At 44.6% G+C, this 16416-nt stretch overlaps 1 protein-coding gene across 6 annotated transcripts in view; it reads left to right on the top strand.

The window, feature by feature from the left end:
• STAT1 (signal transducer and activator of transcription 1) overlaps positions 1–16416 on the top strand; it is a 293833-nt gene that overhangs the window by 25630 nt on the left and 251787 nt on the right. For 3 of the 6 annotated variants that reach the window (XR_015767855.1, XR_015767856.1, XR_015767857.1), the window contains exons 19-25: positions 470–519; positions 1236–1330; positions 2093–2238; positions 3719–3904; positions 4844–4919; positions 5846–5948; positions 9683–9902. Coding sequence is in view for 2 of the 6 variants with exons in the window: in XM_028122937.2 (XP_027978738.1) it covers positions 470–519; positions 1236–1330; positions 2093–2238; positions 3719–3904; positions 4844–4919; positions 5846–5948; positions 9683–9697 (671 nt within the window). In the remaining 4 variants the exon portion in view is untranslated. Of the gene's footprint in view, positions 1–469; positions 520–1235; positions 1331–2092; positions 2239–3718; positions 3905–4843; positions 4924–5845; positions 5949–9682; positions 10840–10860; positions 12394–16416 lie in introns of those variants that run through there. The other 3 variants (XR_015767858.1, XM_028122937.2, XM_088021616.1) reach the window with 3 other exon arrangements.

The raw sequence follows: 16416 nt of genomic DNA on the forward strand, positions 1-16416 counted from the left end.
TCAATTTGTGTAGCTGATAACCCCTAGGCTTCCTTCCCCTCTCTCATTTCTCTCACTTGGCTTTTGATCTGCATCAGCCTCCCTGAGCCCATGTCCTGTTTGGAGGAGGGCTGAGGAAAATGCCCAAATAAGCTTGAAAAGTCAAGGGTCAGTGAAATAGATCACCTAGGGGTAATCTTGGTCTTAGTTTGAAGCTTGAGAAAGCTCTGAAGGACCAGTGGGAGAGGAGCCTGCTGAGGAAGGAGGAAGAGGCAACTGGAGATGATCCTGCATAGACAGGGACCAAATGAAGGCTTCTCCAGAAAGCACAATTAATTAGTATCAATGTGTCTGAGAATATCAACCATGTACATGCAGTCTTCCTCTTTTGGGTGTTGGCTCTTTGAGAGGAAATACAAGAGCCATCAGTCTAACCAAAGCTTCAGAGTCAATTTCCGTTTCCTGAAAAAGCTTGTTTTTATTTGGTTAGGTCCTAATGCTGGCCCCGATGGTCTCATTCCGTGGACAAGATTCTGTAAAGTGAGTACTGTCTGGGTTTTCTACGCTCTGAGTTCTCGCTCTCTGTCGAGGTTTTCATATTTTTTGCTGTGGTAGTTACTTATCTTTGTGCTTATTTTGGCATGTTTGTCCCTGGCCCGTGGAAACCCTAGGGCAGGTTGTTTACTTTCCTTCAGTGCAGAAGGTCAGTCTCCAAGTGTGAGTCTGACAGGAAGCGCCTGCGTGTGTGATAACATTCGTTCTATCTGAAATGAGTCTTCCATTTACCCACACTGGTCCCTTGCCTGGCAGCATTTTTGCCCCGTCCACGAGAATTGTGTGCTCTGTGGTAACCTGGATGGCCCAAGGGCCCTGATGAGTTTCCCCAAGCCTGCTCAAGCAGAGGGACCAGTTGGAGGGAATAATCAGACCCCGCTGGGGTCACCAGACAGTGCTGACAAGCTCACGCTACTGGATTTTACTAGTAGGAGGGCAGGTTTTGTTCTGTGATTCACCCTGGAGGTCATTCCCTGGCTGGTTCACTACAGTTTAGAGAAGGAAGCAGAGCCTGGCCCAGGAAAGAGAGAGCGTGGTATCTGCATGCCCATAAGGGGAGGGGCGGCTCTGTAGGGGACAGACGGGGTTAGTTTTGGCAGCTGGGCAGGTTTTGCAAATTAAAATCTGACAGTGGGAAGAGGCATGGTAAGTCACTATTTTGAATTTCTTTGTTCCTAATGTGTGCATTTATACACTTGCAGGAAAACATAAATGATAAAAATTTTCCTTTCTGGCTGTGGATTGAAAGCATCCTTGAACTCATTAAAAAACACCTGCTCTCTCTCTGGAATGATGGGTAAGGATCATTGATAGATTTATTTTTGAAACATAATTTTAGGACACACCCCCTTACTGCAAGGCTGAGACCCGCCTGACCTGGACAGACCTCCTCATTTGACAAGACTTGTGTGCCTCTCACAGAAACGGATGCTTCCAGGCTTTCTGGCTGGTCCGGTTGGGGCTTCATGACAGTGGAACCTCATAAGATTAAACTTACACTCTCATAGTATGTGTATATTCAACACTTAAGATTTTTTGAGCGCCATTCATACATTCACTCCTTCAACAAAAATTTCTTAAGCGCTGACTTGCTGTATTGCAGCTAGGAAAGAAGAAAAACCTTTGTAACTCAGTAAATTGTTTTTATCTGAATTATTCCCAGGGTCAGTTGATATTTCAGCAAAGGCTTTCACTTGTCAGAGGTGCTAGAACATGAAAATATATTGTCTGAGACATTTTCATGGCCTTTAAAAATCAAGTGGGAAAAAAAGGCCATCAAATAAACATAAAAGGCTCATTTAATCCAGCAAGTATTTACTGATCATCTATAGCATCCTATTGGCCCTGTGTTAATGATTGGTTTGCACTTAAGCAGACACGTGTATAAGCGAAATGCTACCTGAACTGTCAATTAAATAGATGTTAAAGCACCCAGAAGGGTCTATACATTTTTATCCTGTGTTCCTTTGTCAAGTTTCGGTAATCGACTTGGTCTGTAAGCTAACGTGAAAACATGGCTGAAGCTCAGAGTGCCTCTTGGATCGCTTTCCGCCCGCAGGTGTATCGTGGGCTTTATCAGCAAGGAGCGGGAGCGCGCGCTGCTCAAGGACCAGCAGCCCGGGACGTTCCTGCTGCGCTTCAGCGAGAGCTGCCGGGAAGGGGCCATCACGTTCACGTGGGTGGAGCGGTCCCAGAACGGAGGCGGTAAGCCCTTCTCCCTCGCGGCCGAGCGCTTGGGGCAGCCGGGGCGCGGGCAACCTAAAGCTTGGCCGCCGCCGAGCCTCGCAGAGAGCATTGAATACATTGCCAGGGAGAGGTGTGTGAGTCACGGCCTGGAGCGCACGGTAGGCATGACGGTGTTCTTAAAAAGACAAGGCCACATTCTTCAATTTTTGTCAGGTTTGTCATCTGCAGGGGGAGGATGTGAGTCAGGGAGGCTGACAGGCAGTTTGGGGGAGGCCTGTGCGTGCAGCCGCATTGCGGGGAGCCCCACGTGGGGGCGGGCGGGCGGACCAGCTCCCCGAGAGGGGTCCTGCGCACCGGGCGCCGCCCTCGCCCCCACCCCGCCTGCAACCTCGGTTCTCGCTTGGGTTTCTGTTTCGCCTAATGAAGTTGTGGCGGAAAGCCTCGGAGCACCTCCGCACCCTGAAGCAGGTTTCTGGGGAGGAGGCTGAACAGCAGAGATGAGAAAAGGACAGACAACGTTTCTTTTCGCAGTTGCTTCTAGTTTGCGCTCTTTGAGGGGCTGAAGGAATCCGGCGACTTTCCTGCTTTCGGGGGGCAAAGATGCAAAAAACAGGGCCGACTTTTCTTCTGTTTATTTTTTCTCTCCTAACGAAAATGCAGGAAGCCTGGGATCAGGGCCCAGGGTGGGCAGAAGATGTTAGAAACAGCCTTTCATCCTCTCGCAGGGGGGTGCCTTTGCCGAGCTGAGAGATGGAGCTAGCCAAGCAGGAGGCAGAGCTGAGGAGAGCCTTGGCAACCCCAAAGCTTAGGCGGGGCAGCACGGGCTGCAGAGCTCTGGGACGCCCCGCAGAGTCCGCAGTTGTAGGGCAGGGTTCCCAGGGTGCCCAACAGCAGCCTCTGGAGTGTGTGCAGCCAAAACTGAGCTTCGGGATCAGTCAGGATGCAGGGTTCAAATGAAGTCTGGGAATAGGACCACGAGTAAATAAACGGGTTTATCGCATTAAGGATTAGAAGAAAAAGTAGCAAATCGGATCCTTTTGTGTTTGCTTACCAATTTTTTCCGTGTATTGTCATTTATTTTAATAAAAAAATTACATTCTTCAATCCTAAAAGAAAAGCAACCAGAAAATGAGCTTGTTTTTTATTAACTTAATCTGTGACTTGAGCCAAGATGATCCAGTTAGTATTTCTTTGGGTGGGGACATCATTAAAGATGCAGGCTACTGAAGATGTTTAATAAACCTCTTCTTGCCAGGTTTACCAATCTCAGCAAATAACGACAAGTGCAGTGTTGTTGCGTTGCCTTTATTTCTCCTGTTTCTCAGAAAGGATTATGATTTATTTAAAAATGAAGCAGCATGCTGTGTTATAAATCCTATATTGTGATTAGTTCTTACCGGGGGTCACTTAAATCCATAAAGTCTTGCAATGTTCTGTTTCTCTCCTCTGTTGTTTTGGGATAGTCCATGGGACTCACTTAGATCTTCTTCTTTTTTAGAACCTTACTTCCATGCCGTTGAACCTTACACGAAAAAAGAACTTTCTGCAGTTACTTTCCCTGATATTATTCGCAATTACAAAGTCATGGCTGCTGAAAATATTCCAGAGAATCCCCTGAAGTATCTGTATCCGAATATTGATAAAGACCATGCCTTCGGGAAGTATTACTCCAGGCCAAAGGAAGGTAGGTGGGGAAAGTGAATGACCAGCACCCTGATGAGTAATAGCACGGGTGTGCTGAGGTTCCCGTTTCATCACCGTCCAGAGGTTTGCTGGAGCCCGGTTTAGTCACGCACACCGGCCTAGCCGGCACAAGCTTCACCCTTGCTGTGTCCTTCACCCGCCACTTGCTTTTGAATTGCTGTAAGCAGGCTTTCCAAAGATGGTAAAACCCAAAGTATAGTTGAAATATAACATGCTATTTGGCCTGATACAGACAGTAAGAAATGAACAAAGAATTTCTTATTTTAGGAGTGTCAAAAAAAGTCCGTTTCTCGTCTTGTGTATTTATTACATTATTTTTTCCAATATTTTGGCCACCTGATTTATACCAGCCTGTTCCTGTTAAAATTGAGAGATCGAAGGCCCAGGAGAAGCAAAATGGTTCATTCAGGGTGATCTGATGAATTTGTGAGATGATATTATTTCTAGTGATTGTCGTTAAGAGCACTTCTCCGTCTTTGCCAAATTCCATTTGAGATTCGGCTGCTCTGGTTTGGAACATGCCAACAAAGTTAATTATTTTCCAGAACCAGAAATCTCAATATTCATGCAGTTGCTTTGGGAAGAAGATGTGTACGTCGTACCAGCCAGGCTAGGCCCACTAACCCAGATACACCTGGCACATTTTGTGTTCTGGCTTCTGTAGGATTTTAAGCCTGGGAAGGAGAGAGCTCACAGCTTGACTTCTGTCCTGAGCTCTTCGCCCTTCCCTCTGAGTTCTTTCTGCATTCCCACTGGAATGTGAGGTGACCCAGGCAGGGAAGTCACTTAAAGCTTAAAGCTCCAGGACCCACCCGACTGTCAGGGCAGACAGTAAAATTTTGATGAAAGAGAATGTTGATCGTCGGTTCTTGGGTAAGGTCTGCTAACCGAAAGTTGTACCCGATGTGTTTGCTTCTAGCCCCAGAACCAATGGAACTCGATGGCCCAAAAGGAACTGGATACATCAAGACTGAGTTGATTTCTGTGTCTGAAGTGTAAGTGAACACAGAAGAGAGCCATGTTTAAAACCCACAGGCCAGCCCCGCTCCTGGCTGGGGCCTGTTGAAGATGCTTGTCCTTTGCTTTCTCACTGTAGTCGCTGCTGCTGCCACCACAGTCGGACTTGTTGGAAAGATCCTAACTAGAGATCCTGGTGTCACTGCCTATCAGAATTTTACTGCCTTTATACAAAACAAACAAAAACAAAAACCCCAAACACCACCACCACCACCACCACCACCACCCAAGGTTGTATTTAAGTCCCCCTCAAACTGATACTTTGAAAAAGTATAAATAAAATGAACAAAAATGGATCAGAGTGGGAAAGTAGTTATTTTCAATCGAGGAAAAGGCCAAAGTGATGATTGAGATACATTTTTTTTCCGCTTGCTTTTATTTTGTTGTTTCATTTTATAAAAGGTAGACAAAAATTTGGAAAAATCATTGTCAGTTATTTGGCCTGCAGCACTGTCTTGGGGTGAATGGATGTAGCCTTCATGTAAAAACACTCTGGAGCAGCTTTATCTGCATACAAACCTCAAGGTAGGGACGAGGGACTCCCCAGACTTGTCTCTGGAGCTTCTTGGGCCAGCCTGAGCCCTGAGGCGCCGGCCCCTCAGGGTGACGCGCTGCCCGCGCCCGCCCGCACCTTTAACCAGGCAGGAGCGGCGCAGGTCCCAGGCCTGGCTACCTCTCACTCACATCTCTAGAGTCCTGGACGTTTCCCAAGGGGCCGGGCTGGGGACAGGAGCCTCCCGCTATCCGTACTTTTCCAAATGTACTGCGCAAGCGGGTGCACTGAGCCGAAATAAAGATCTCAAGTGATCCTTCCGTCACAGGCCAAAGATGAAACGTCGAAGTTGGCACCACCGGTTTCACAGTCTCAGTGCTAACATTGCCTTTTCCTTTTTCCCCATTTTAGCCACCCCTCTCGACTTCAGACCACAGACAACCTTCTCCCCATGTCTCCTGACGAGTTTGACGAGGTGTCGCGGATAGTGGGTTCTGTCGAGTTCGACAGTATGGTGAGTACCCCGTGGGGCTGGCGTTGGTGCTCACCGAGCAGGTGCGCTCTGGGGCGGGGATGGGGGGCTGCCCAGCAGCCGCTCAGCCCAGCTGCAGGGTCCCGGAAGGTGCCTCTGGCAGAGCCGGCGAGGGCGTTTTAGATCAGCCCTGATAAGTCGGAGCCTGCTGTGCTTAAACAAGCTCCGTCATCACCAGGATGCTTTATTCCTGGCACTCTGCACCTTCCAGAAACTAAATGACATTTCAAATACTGAAAAATTCCACCTCTGCCCTTTGAAGTTGTCCTTGCAGAAATTTCGTATATTAAGGAACTACCGTTTCCCTGATAAGAAAATGTTTTCCTTCGACCTGTTATTTCAGCACTGTGTCTGGGTGCAGGAGTGTTATTTTTAGGAAGAGAGAGGACTGATGCTCGGCAGTTAACAACCCTTATGGAGGCTTCAGCAGCAACAGTGGTACAGTTCCACCTGCTTCGTATTTGAGGACTGATTTGGGCTGCTCGCACCTGGGGTGGTCGGGCACTTGCCAAGAGTAGAAGGTTCTAGGAGTGAAAGAGTTATGAGTGTCATGACCAGAATAGGAACAGGGTTGTCCACAAAAGAGAGAATCTACTCCCTCTGGGAAAATGTTTTTCAGTAAATCAAATGGTATTGTTTGCCTGTCGGGCCGAAATCCTTCCTCTTAAAGACTTTTTTTGGTTGGCTGGAATTTTGCTGACACTGTTTAATTTTAAGCTCTTTTCCACGTGAAGCTATTCCAGTCTATTTGTTAAAATGTGTTTACTCCTTTAAAAAAAAGTCCTCCCTGAGTTATTACCATCCTTTCTTCATCAGTTTCTTGTAACTGGTGCCTGGCACAGACCATTTGCTCAGGGGCGAGGCAGGAGGGCAGGGAAGGGAAAGGAGAGGTGGAGAGAGGGTACCGTCCTTCAGACACCCGGGGTCCTGTAGCCGTGTGTGCACATGACATCAGTAACACCTTTGAGAGTCAAGTTTCTGGTATGTAATTTCTTTCTTGGTCCTTTTTCTCACCTGAAGAAGCCCAGGCTCAACTCTTTAGAGACTGTAATTTCTTACACGTTCCTGATGGTTGAGAATGAAAAGTCACTTCTGTTCCTGTTGGCAAGTGTAAAATGAACCTTTTCTATGGGCAAGGATGCATCCTCTGGTGCAATGTGGCCCCCGAGTCTGCTATAAAGTGCTTTCTAAGCCTGACTCAAAAATGGAACAAATATAAAGCCCTGTTCCAAGAGTGTAAGATCTGTTAATGGAACCACAAAATGGCTGTGCTTTAGCAAGATGCATTATCATCACAGCAGCACCATTAATAGGTGAGATTTACTGTGTACCGGGCACTCCACCATAGTGACTTCATCAGTCTTTTACAACCCCCTTCTGAGTTAGCTGTTAGTGTTATTCTGTTTTACAGTGTGGAAAAGGAGCACCCCCCCCAATCCCAAATTGTATAACTTGACTAAGATCAAACAGCTAGTAAATGGTGGAATGAGTATTTGAACCCACCCGGTGAGTCTCCAGCGTGCATACTGTCCACTGTTCTGAAATGCCTCCCAGAAAAAGCAGAGCTTCATCTCATTCAAAACATCCACCGCACAGAAACTATACGCACAGGACTCACTAGGTCTCACCCCAGTTTATTAGGACAAAGGCGGCATGGCCTTTGGATGAGAAGCCCGTGTTTGGGATTCAGAAGTCAGAGTTCCACCTCTGTCATCACCATTATTCCCCTCGGCCTTAAGAAAATGAGATGGATTAGTTGTCTCCATCTGTGCAGATGGTGTGACTTACTTTCTTTGTGTTCTTGGGATGATACTGGGAGAGCGATTTAAATTCTCTAAATAAAGGCCAGGAAATGGACACCCCCCCCCCCATAGCCATTCTATTCCAGATGACTTCATTCATGTCATGTGTAGGGCAGAAGAAGTCTGTTTGACACACACACACACACACACCCCACCCCCCTCTCCAGGTTAAACCTTTAGGAGACTGAAAGAGCTAGGGGAGGTGATAATCTGGACAAGGCACTGGCTGGACAAAATAGAAGTTGAATTAGTCCCCAAATTGGGTGGACTCTACTTTGTCTCAGATGATCTGTCCTTAACCTTGGCCATGATTTCCAGTCAGCATCTGCCTCTGGCAGGAGAGCATACACTCTGAAACAGAGCAACCTCTCTCAGAGCTGGCTATTTCAGCCACGTCTGCAGCTTGCAGCTCTGGATTAGGGTCAGGAACAGGAGGACCGTAGGCCCCTGAGGAAACTGTCCAAGAGAGACAGAGCACCAGTGTTTTCTGCAGGATGACTTGAGTGTTTGTTTAGTCTGGATTTCCTGTACAATAAACTTCTTCCTCGGACTACGTGAGAACCAGTCTACTCTCCTGCCGGCTTTTGGGCAAAGCTGATGATAACAACAGGAACATTTATTAACCATCCTCTGTTTCCATCTGCTATGCTAGGCATTGTACATGGTATCTCATTTAATCCTTCCAGTACATTCTTCTGCTTTGGAAGGACAAAGACCTTGAGATTTCAAGGGGTTGGGTGATAAACCACAGTCACACACGCCAGTGAGAGACGGTGACAGGATTTGGATCTCGGCTTCCTCTCCTTCTCCCTGCCTCTCTCTCTTTTCCTCTCTCCAAAAGCCCACTCCCTTAACTATACATTTCAGCCACACACTGAAACATAGGGGCAAAACCTTCATTGTGCTTTTAATCCAAAATAATGTTCTTACGTAAGAGCCCACTGTGTCCTACCCACCACTGAGCACTTAGGATTAAAAATAATGGACTCATTATAGAAACAACTATAAATTCTTACAAATTCCGACTCTCCTGTTTTGGTCACTCTGTGGCTTCCTAAGTAGGTATTAAAGGAATTCCCCAAAATCTTAAAGGGCAGTTCCCAAGAGGCTTGCAGTCTAGTCCTGTGTTTTTATTGGTATTCCAGGACGCAAGTAATTTTCTGTTTCAGAGGGCTGTTCTCCGCACTGTAGATTATTTAGCAGCACCCCTGGCCTCTGCCCACTAGGTTGCCACCAGCACACCCACGCCCAAACCGAGTCACAACAATCAAACCTGGCTCTAGACACTGCTGTAGAGCACCTGGCCCGAGGGGAGAGCCCAGCAGGGACATGAGCTAGGAAGTTGGTGGCAGGCTGGGATTGTTTGGACGCTCAATTTACTGCCCCCAAGGTGCCCTGCTCCGGGCAGCTGGGCAGGAGGCACTACGGGGGGAGGGGAAGGGCTTCCTCGTAATTCTATGTCTCTAGTCTGTACCTGAAAGACATTCATTTATCATTCCTACTGCGTGGACTTTAAGGAAGATTCATCATCTCCTCCCCCATCCCGTCCTCCGTCTGGCGCACAGCTCAGCACTGCCTCGTCCTTGTTTTGTGGGAGCAGATTTGCCACGTTGCTCTGCCCCCAGACTTGCATAACAGCAAAAAGCTTTGTGCGGCCTGGATGAATTGGCAGAATGAAGCCGGCAGGCTACAGAGGAATAATCCATCAGCTTAGATGACATAAAAGGTCTCGATTACTCTGGGAAAAAGGATAAACAGCACATGCTGAAGGCTCTCTAATTCCATGGTGGTTATTTGCTGTGGAAGTGTCTTCTTGCTAACCCCATTGTAGAACCAACAGGCCGAGTTAGAGATGTGGATCTGCATTTCACAAGAGCTGTGTAATAAACTTAACCACATTTTATCTTTTTACAGATGAATGCAGTATAGAGCATGAATTTTTCTCATCTTCTTTGGCGACATTTTTCCTTCCCATCTGTGATTCCCTCCTGCTACTCTGTTCCTTCACATCCTGTGTTTCTAGGGAAATGAAACAAAGACGAACAAATTTGCTGCAACCTGTTGATAGCAAGTGGATTTTTCCCTAATTCAGAAACGTCTGTTACTCTGAAGGGCTTCATGCATCTTATGAAAGGTAAAATTGAAAGGCCCTCTCCATAGAGTGGGTTTTACAAATGAACAATATCCAGATACACTGAAAACATCAGGGCTAAAATGAGAATCCTCGGGGAAGGGTGAGGAGTTGAGCAGCACTTAAAATGCTGTGCACAAAGTCAGTGCCCAACTGTTACAGGCTGTTGGATAGATCACACAGTTATTTAGGGAACTTCTTGATGTAGGATTGACAGATTTCTATTCTGGAGAATTCTTATTTGTTCCCTCTGCTTTAAGTATTGCTGGAGGCTTTCCATTGGTTTACCTGTGAAATCGTTCAAAGCTAAGTAACGCAGAGTTACATCAGCTGTTTATCAAAGGTAGCCATCCTGTATCTGGGCAGGGGGTAAAAGTTGTGTTCTTTATTTTACTACGTTTTCCACACTGGCCATTTAAAGCTAAAAGCAAATTCTCTCCCTTGGGAGAATTAGCTTTTCTGTTTGTTATGGCTTTGTGATACTGGCTAATATTAGTGGAAGGAAATACGTTTTCCAGACTCTTGAGTAGTTTTTGTCTGTTTAAACCTTAGTATCCAAAACTGAATATATTCCGCCTTCATCCTGGTCACTAGTAAATGAAATTATCTTCACATCTCTGTCAAGGGAACCAACTCTCTCAAGACAAAAATCCTGTTACTCTTCAAAAAGTTGTAGTTAACTGTAGATGTAGGCCAAATCTAGAAATTTAATTCGTGTTTCTTAAATGGGTTAATGTGTCTTTATTGTTATTAGCTGGTAGTCTTAGTCATAAAATTTTCAAATTGAGAAGAAAAAATAGTGACTGACAAGTAATTAACCAGAGATCATATGAGAATCAAACAATTTGAAAATTCGTCCTGTGTAACTGCATTGAGAATTGCATGTTTTTCACTGATAAATGTGTGTTTCGGACAAATACATTTGCAAATGGTTCCATTAGCTCTCCTGTGCTTTTTCTAGACTGCTTTCTGGTGTTTCGTGAAGCGTATTCTGTTACCGTCTTCCTTCACTAGCACTGACACCACCCACGTGGCTTAGCAGGGCGGGTTCAGCAGGGTCCTTCCACAGAACGTTCGCAGACTGCTGTCTCTGTAGCTGCGCCTTCATTTCCCCACCGTTGCCACCATGGTTCTATTAGTACGTAAATGCCATGTTTTTTGGGTGGGGATAAACTTTTCTCAAAGTCTATTCTAAAATTTAAACTCTACGTATTGCATTAAATATAATCTGCCCGTGGTGCTCTCCTCCTCTCAGTTTTTATGTAAGAACACATGAACCTGACTGGCTTTGCATTGACTTTTTAAGTTGAAATGAGGAAGGAACAAAGAAGAGAACATTAAAAAAAATAGTGTTTCTAATTGTCGGCATTTAACTGCTGGTGTGTTTTGGCCCTTTGAGAACAACCTGGCGTGGTTTCGTTTTATCATGCCAGACAAGAGATTTTGGTTACTTTTGAGAAGTACTGAAACTCTAACGTTAGTCTCTTACAAACAACTTTGGCGTAAAGATTTTAAAAGTTACTGGCATTATGTGTAGGTTTGATGTTTTTTCTCATGTTTTTCTTACTTATGCTTAGACATACAAACATGTGAGTCCTTATTTTTGATTAAGGCTGATAACACCACGTTCCTGAGCACTGCCCTTTCTTAACCCGCTTGCAGTCTGAACTGCTGTGGCCGATGGGTCAGTCAGTGGAAGACAGGCAGGAAGCAGTATTGGAATGAGCTGGAGTGCCATGAAAAGCAAACAAAGTGCTTTGGTCTTGCTGACCGCAGCTGCCTCCAAATGCCCAAATAATTTGGCAGTTAGTTTGAAATGTATTTTGGTACTGCTAATAGAAGTTTCTAACTTAGAAATACATGGCAAGTGGGACTCTAACTTGTCTCCAAAGCCACATCTCAGACCCACATCCCAAGATTAGAGGAGCTCTTCCCGAGGAGTCACTGTGCCCACGTCAAAAGGGGCCATTTTTCTCCAAAGGTGTTGTAAGCTAGAAAGCCGTGGCCTTCTCAAAGTAAAAGGCACTGTGTGCTGGAAAAAACATAGTGTAATGAAAGACATAATCACCACTTAGACATAAATATGGCAGGCTAGACTTAACTATTGTTTGAAGGGTTGTCAGGGAATAGTGGTGTAGGCTTGAATGCTGGCATCCTAACAAATAGGACCTCTCTCATCTCTGTATCTGCGGTATTTACATCTAGGAAACATAAAGTTTCTTTATAATAAACATGGAGAACTGTATTTCTCCAGTAGGTAAGGCCCTCCCTAGCCATAAGTTTATTATGTTCATGTATAATCATTATCATGAGTCACCATGTAGATCCTGGCTTACGGATGTTTGTGAGTTTTAAGAGTACTTCTGGTGTGGTGTTTGTAGAGGGTTTGATAAGCATAGAGCTGTTATGTACCACCTGAGAAGAATTTCTCCTTATTAAGGAAGGAGATTTCTGAGATGGCAATAAATGATTGAGCGATTTATTCAGCATTAAATGACCGAAAGCTATTTACTGCCTGTAAGCTAAAATGGAGTATTAAGCCTCAATAAACAAAGCACTCCTTTCACTTCTGACTATCCCAGGGAAAACAAGAAAAAAAACCTAGAAATTGTTTTGAAAACTGTGGTACCTACTGTTTGAACCGGGATGCTGTTCCCAAAGCAAGGGGTATTTCCTTGAGTGGCTTCTTTTGGTTAGTTAAAACTCATTCACTATACTAGTTCATCAAATATATATTGAGCACCTGCCATGAGCCAGGCACTATTCTAGATGTTTGGGAAACATTGGTAAACAAAAACAAAGATCCCTGCTCTTTTGGAGCCTAAGATGTTTTGAGATACTGGATCGTGTGTTCTAATTGCCTTACTTATGAAAACATAAGATTTTGTGAAACATAGCCAAAAGCTACAGATAACTTAAATTGCTATATAAAATTATGCACAATTTCAAGGAAATGGCATTTAAAACAGTTTTAGGAAGGCTAAAGATAATATGGTTTTTAGAACTTACTAAGATGAGTTTATATAGCCCTTAAAAGATACTGACAATCACACTCAGCTTCCAAGTTTTGGTAAACTAACTTCAGGTTATATGTGTATGCTATACTGAGAAATTAAACCTCTTGCTTGGCCAATTGAAAAAAGTACCACACTTAAGCAGTTTTAAACGTATTAAATTTATATAGGGCATACAAAGGTAGAGGTTCCTCAATGGTACCTTTGACAGGAAGCTAATAAAAGGTACTGTATTCTTATACTATGTAAATGCTGTGTTTCTTAGTGCCATCACACTAATGCCCTAGTGTTGGTGTGTTTTTTGTACACGTATGAAGCAGTTTCTTTTTGTTACTATGAGTGCTTGTTGGACTCAATTCTAGTAGGCTCTTTAAAAGACAAGTGGAGAGGGGCGCCTGGGTGGCTCAGTCAGTTAAGCATCTGCCTTCGGCTCAGGTCATGGTCCTGGGATCAAGCCCCACATCGGGCTCCCTGCTCAGCAGGGAGTCTGCTTCTCCCTCTGCCTCTTCCCCTGCTTGTGCTCTCTCTGTCTCTCTCTCAAATAAATAAAAATCTTAAAAAAAAAAAACCACAAACACGTGGAGAGGCAGCTAGGGGCAAGGCTGGGGTGCATGGAGGCCTGGCATCAGGTTCAGGCTCCAGAATAGAAATAAAGTGTCCAGTCTTTGCCCCTGTGTAATAACTGATTTAATTTTCTAATCCTTCCCATCCCAAAACACACCCTTCCCGGAACTTCTAGTAATCACATCCTTTCTTTATATAACTATAAAATACCCCTTCCCCAAAAAGCCCCTTTTAAAGTGCCACCTAACACATTCATGGGCTGCTTCCCTGTGCTAGCTAGTCTGTGATTCATGAATTTACTCATTTTACTATGAAGGTTAGTAAGTGAAATTAGGAAGATTACCCAGCCCTTGTAAACAATCCCGCAAAACTAAGACGCTCATGTTGTATCAAGGATAAGATAATTTAATGCTTCCATATTTGGCGTCACTCATCTGTTTGTCTCCCCTGTACTGTGTGCTGCCTCTATGTGGGAACGTATATACCATAGCTCCTGGTGAGCTCTGCAAGGCTGAACACTGTAGCACTTACACTTGTCTTTAAAACTCCACAGACAGGTTTTAGCTAATTTGCAACTCGCCCAGTTTTCTGTCCATAGTGGGCACAGTGTGGTAGGATGCAAAGAACATGAGACTGAGAGTTCTGTATCACAGCCCACTCTTGGGTCTCAGCTTCATCTATGAGAGTGGGATTAGGTTAGCGATGTCTGATGTCTCTTTCAGTCCTAAAATGTCGGTAACGCGGATGATTCACATCATCTAACTACTATTGCAAAGCAAATTACTTTGTGACAAACAACTTCGATAGTTGAAAACGGCAGTCATGGTATTCTCATACCATCTCTATGGTTAGAAAACCACACACTAAGCCTAACCCTGTAGACCAGGGGTTTCTGGCCTTGGAAGCGAATGCCATTCCATATACCCAGCTTGTCCTACTCAGACCCTAGTGTGGCGGTACTAGATTCGGCTCCCTAAATAGGTGCTGTCTAGGAAACAGGGCAATGGCTGAAGCCACTGACTTCGACTGGAAGCAAAAATCTAAACATTTGGAGGCTGCTAGTGAAAACCACCTCTCTTCTCCTTAAAGGAGGTTAGAACCCCTCCTAGTGAAGGACATGTTTAATGATTGAATTCTACAGATACTGAGTGTGTCCTAACTGCAAAATGATAGTGTTCACTTCTAGAGCACTGGAAACATGCCTGTCCATCCTTCCACCCTCAAGGATGAACTCCTTACAGGATCGTCCTCTCATTGTGATAACCCCAGCTGCCGCCCTGCATAGTACCTGGCTCAGAGGAGGCATGAGAAATTGATTTGAACCAACTAGATACAGTCTGTATGCTCAGCAGAGTTCCCAACCCAGTGATGTAAGAAATCCTTAGTGGTTTTAAAAAATTCATTTTTTACAGGTTTTTTTTTTTTTTTGGATACATGTATTTATTATGCTGTAAAAAGCAACACTACCTGATTTCATTTAAAATAAATATTTCCCAATTTCAGAATACTTACAACTTATAGTTTTAAGATTAGATTCAACTTTGGGAGGTTCTGGAAGCAAATACATTCATAGCTGTACAATCCCCAGGAAGAATCTAAATCCAGCATTGGGTCATTCAGTCCCCACCCGACAAACAACAGCATCAAATGGTCGACAGCAAATCCAGCTCTACAGCTAAAGGGCAGTGTGGGGCAGTAGTGGGACACAGCACATTGCACCCCAAAATGAGATCATTAGAATTGAGACCACCAAAAACAGCAATATATACGAAGCTTTAAATAAACATGACCACAGAGAGCTCTCATGGTACAGAAAAAGCACTTAATGATCCTAAAGCCAAAACAGATCTTTGGAGTATACTGATGGCAGCAGTTAACAGCACAGTCAAAAGCACTGAAACCAAGTGTACTTGTTATTACCAGCCGACAGCAAACAGCCAGAGCAGGAACCAGCGTAGTCATAAATAACCTCATGGGTAAATAAGGGCACATTTGACTAAACCACAAAGATTTTACAAAATACTTTTGATCTGACAAAAAAGATGAAAACTCTCTTTGTTTCCAAACAACAGTTAGAACCTCTTTTCATTAAAGCCTCAAAATTGTTGGTAACCTTTAAGCCACACAATGGAATCAATCATCTTAATGTTTCATTTTCGTCACAAAAAGCAAGCTGCTGTGTGAGTGAAGTTATTTCAGTTGATTTCAGCTAAAGAACATCTACCACATATAATCTGCGGGGATAGTGCAGTTCCTCTACAGCATTTTGCAAATACTACCTGTCTGCATAGCTAGAGAGATCTGTGGGGCAGAAGCACAGCGGCAGGGCCAGGTGCCCACCCACCGTATTCCCCACAGAAGTGCACACGTGGGCATGGCTTCGTGCCTGATGGGGCTCAGTTAAGGAACACTGGCCATGGTTCCTCCAAAGGAGGTGCTGTCTAGGAAACAGGGCAATGGCTGAAGCCACTGACTTCGACTGGAAGCAAAAATCTAAACATTTGGAGGCTGCTAGAAGGGGAAAGGGGCCCTTAGGCATGATAAAGGTTGGAAGCAGCAGTATGTGCTGATAGAAAAGGAAAAAAAAAAAAGAACTTGCTGAATTTGCTACATTATAACAGCTAGCATTCCTGTAGTTGAGGATTTTGCTCATTTGGCTAAAAAGGACTTCAAAAAAGCCCACTTGTGTGTGTATGTGCCTGTGTGTGTGCTTAGTATCAGAAAGCCTCATTAGCAAACCCCGTTACCTCTGAGGTATGATAGGATAAAGCGTAGGTGCAGTTCCTCCCCAAGACAGACACTGGGTCTCAATTTAAAATGAGGTGGCCTTTTCTTCTTATTAAACTATAGAGTCCACCAACAATTACACAGTAGAGAATGAGGAGAAAACTGGAATGATCTCGCAGTCCCCCAAATAGAACAAATATCTTGATGCCTTT

Source organism: Eumetopias jubatus, unplaced genomic scaffold (genome assembly GCF_037043125.1).
Source record: "Eumetopias jubatus isolate StellerSeaLion01/CBP00866 unplaced genomic scaffold, mEumJub1_p1.0 scaffold_3, whole genome shotgun sequence".
NCBI lineage: Eukaryota > Metazoa > Chordata > Mammalia > Carnivora > Otariidae > Eumetopias > Eumetopias jubatus.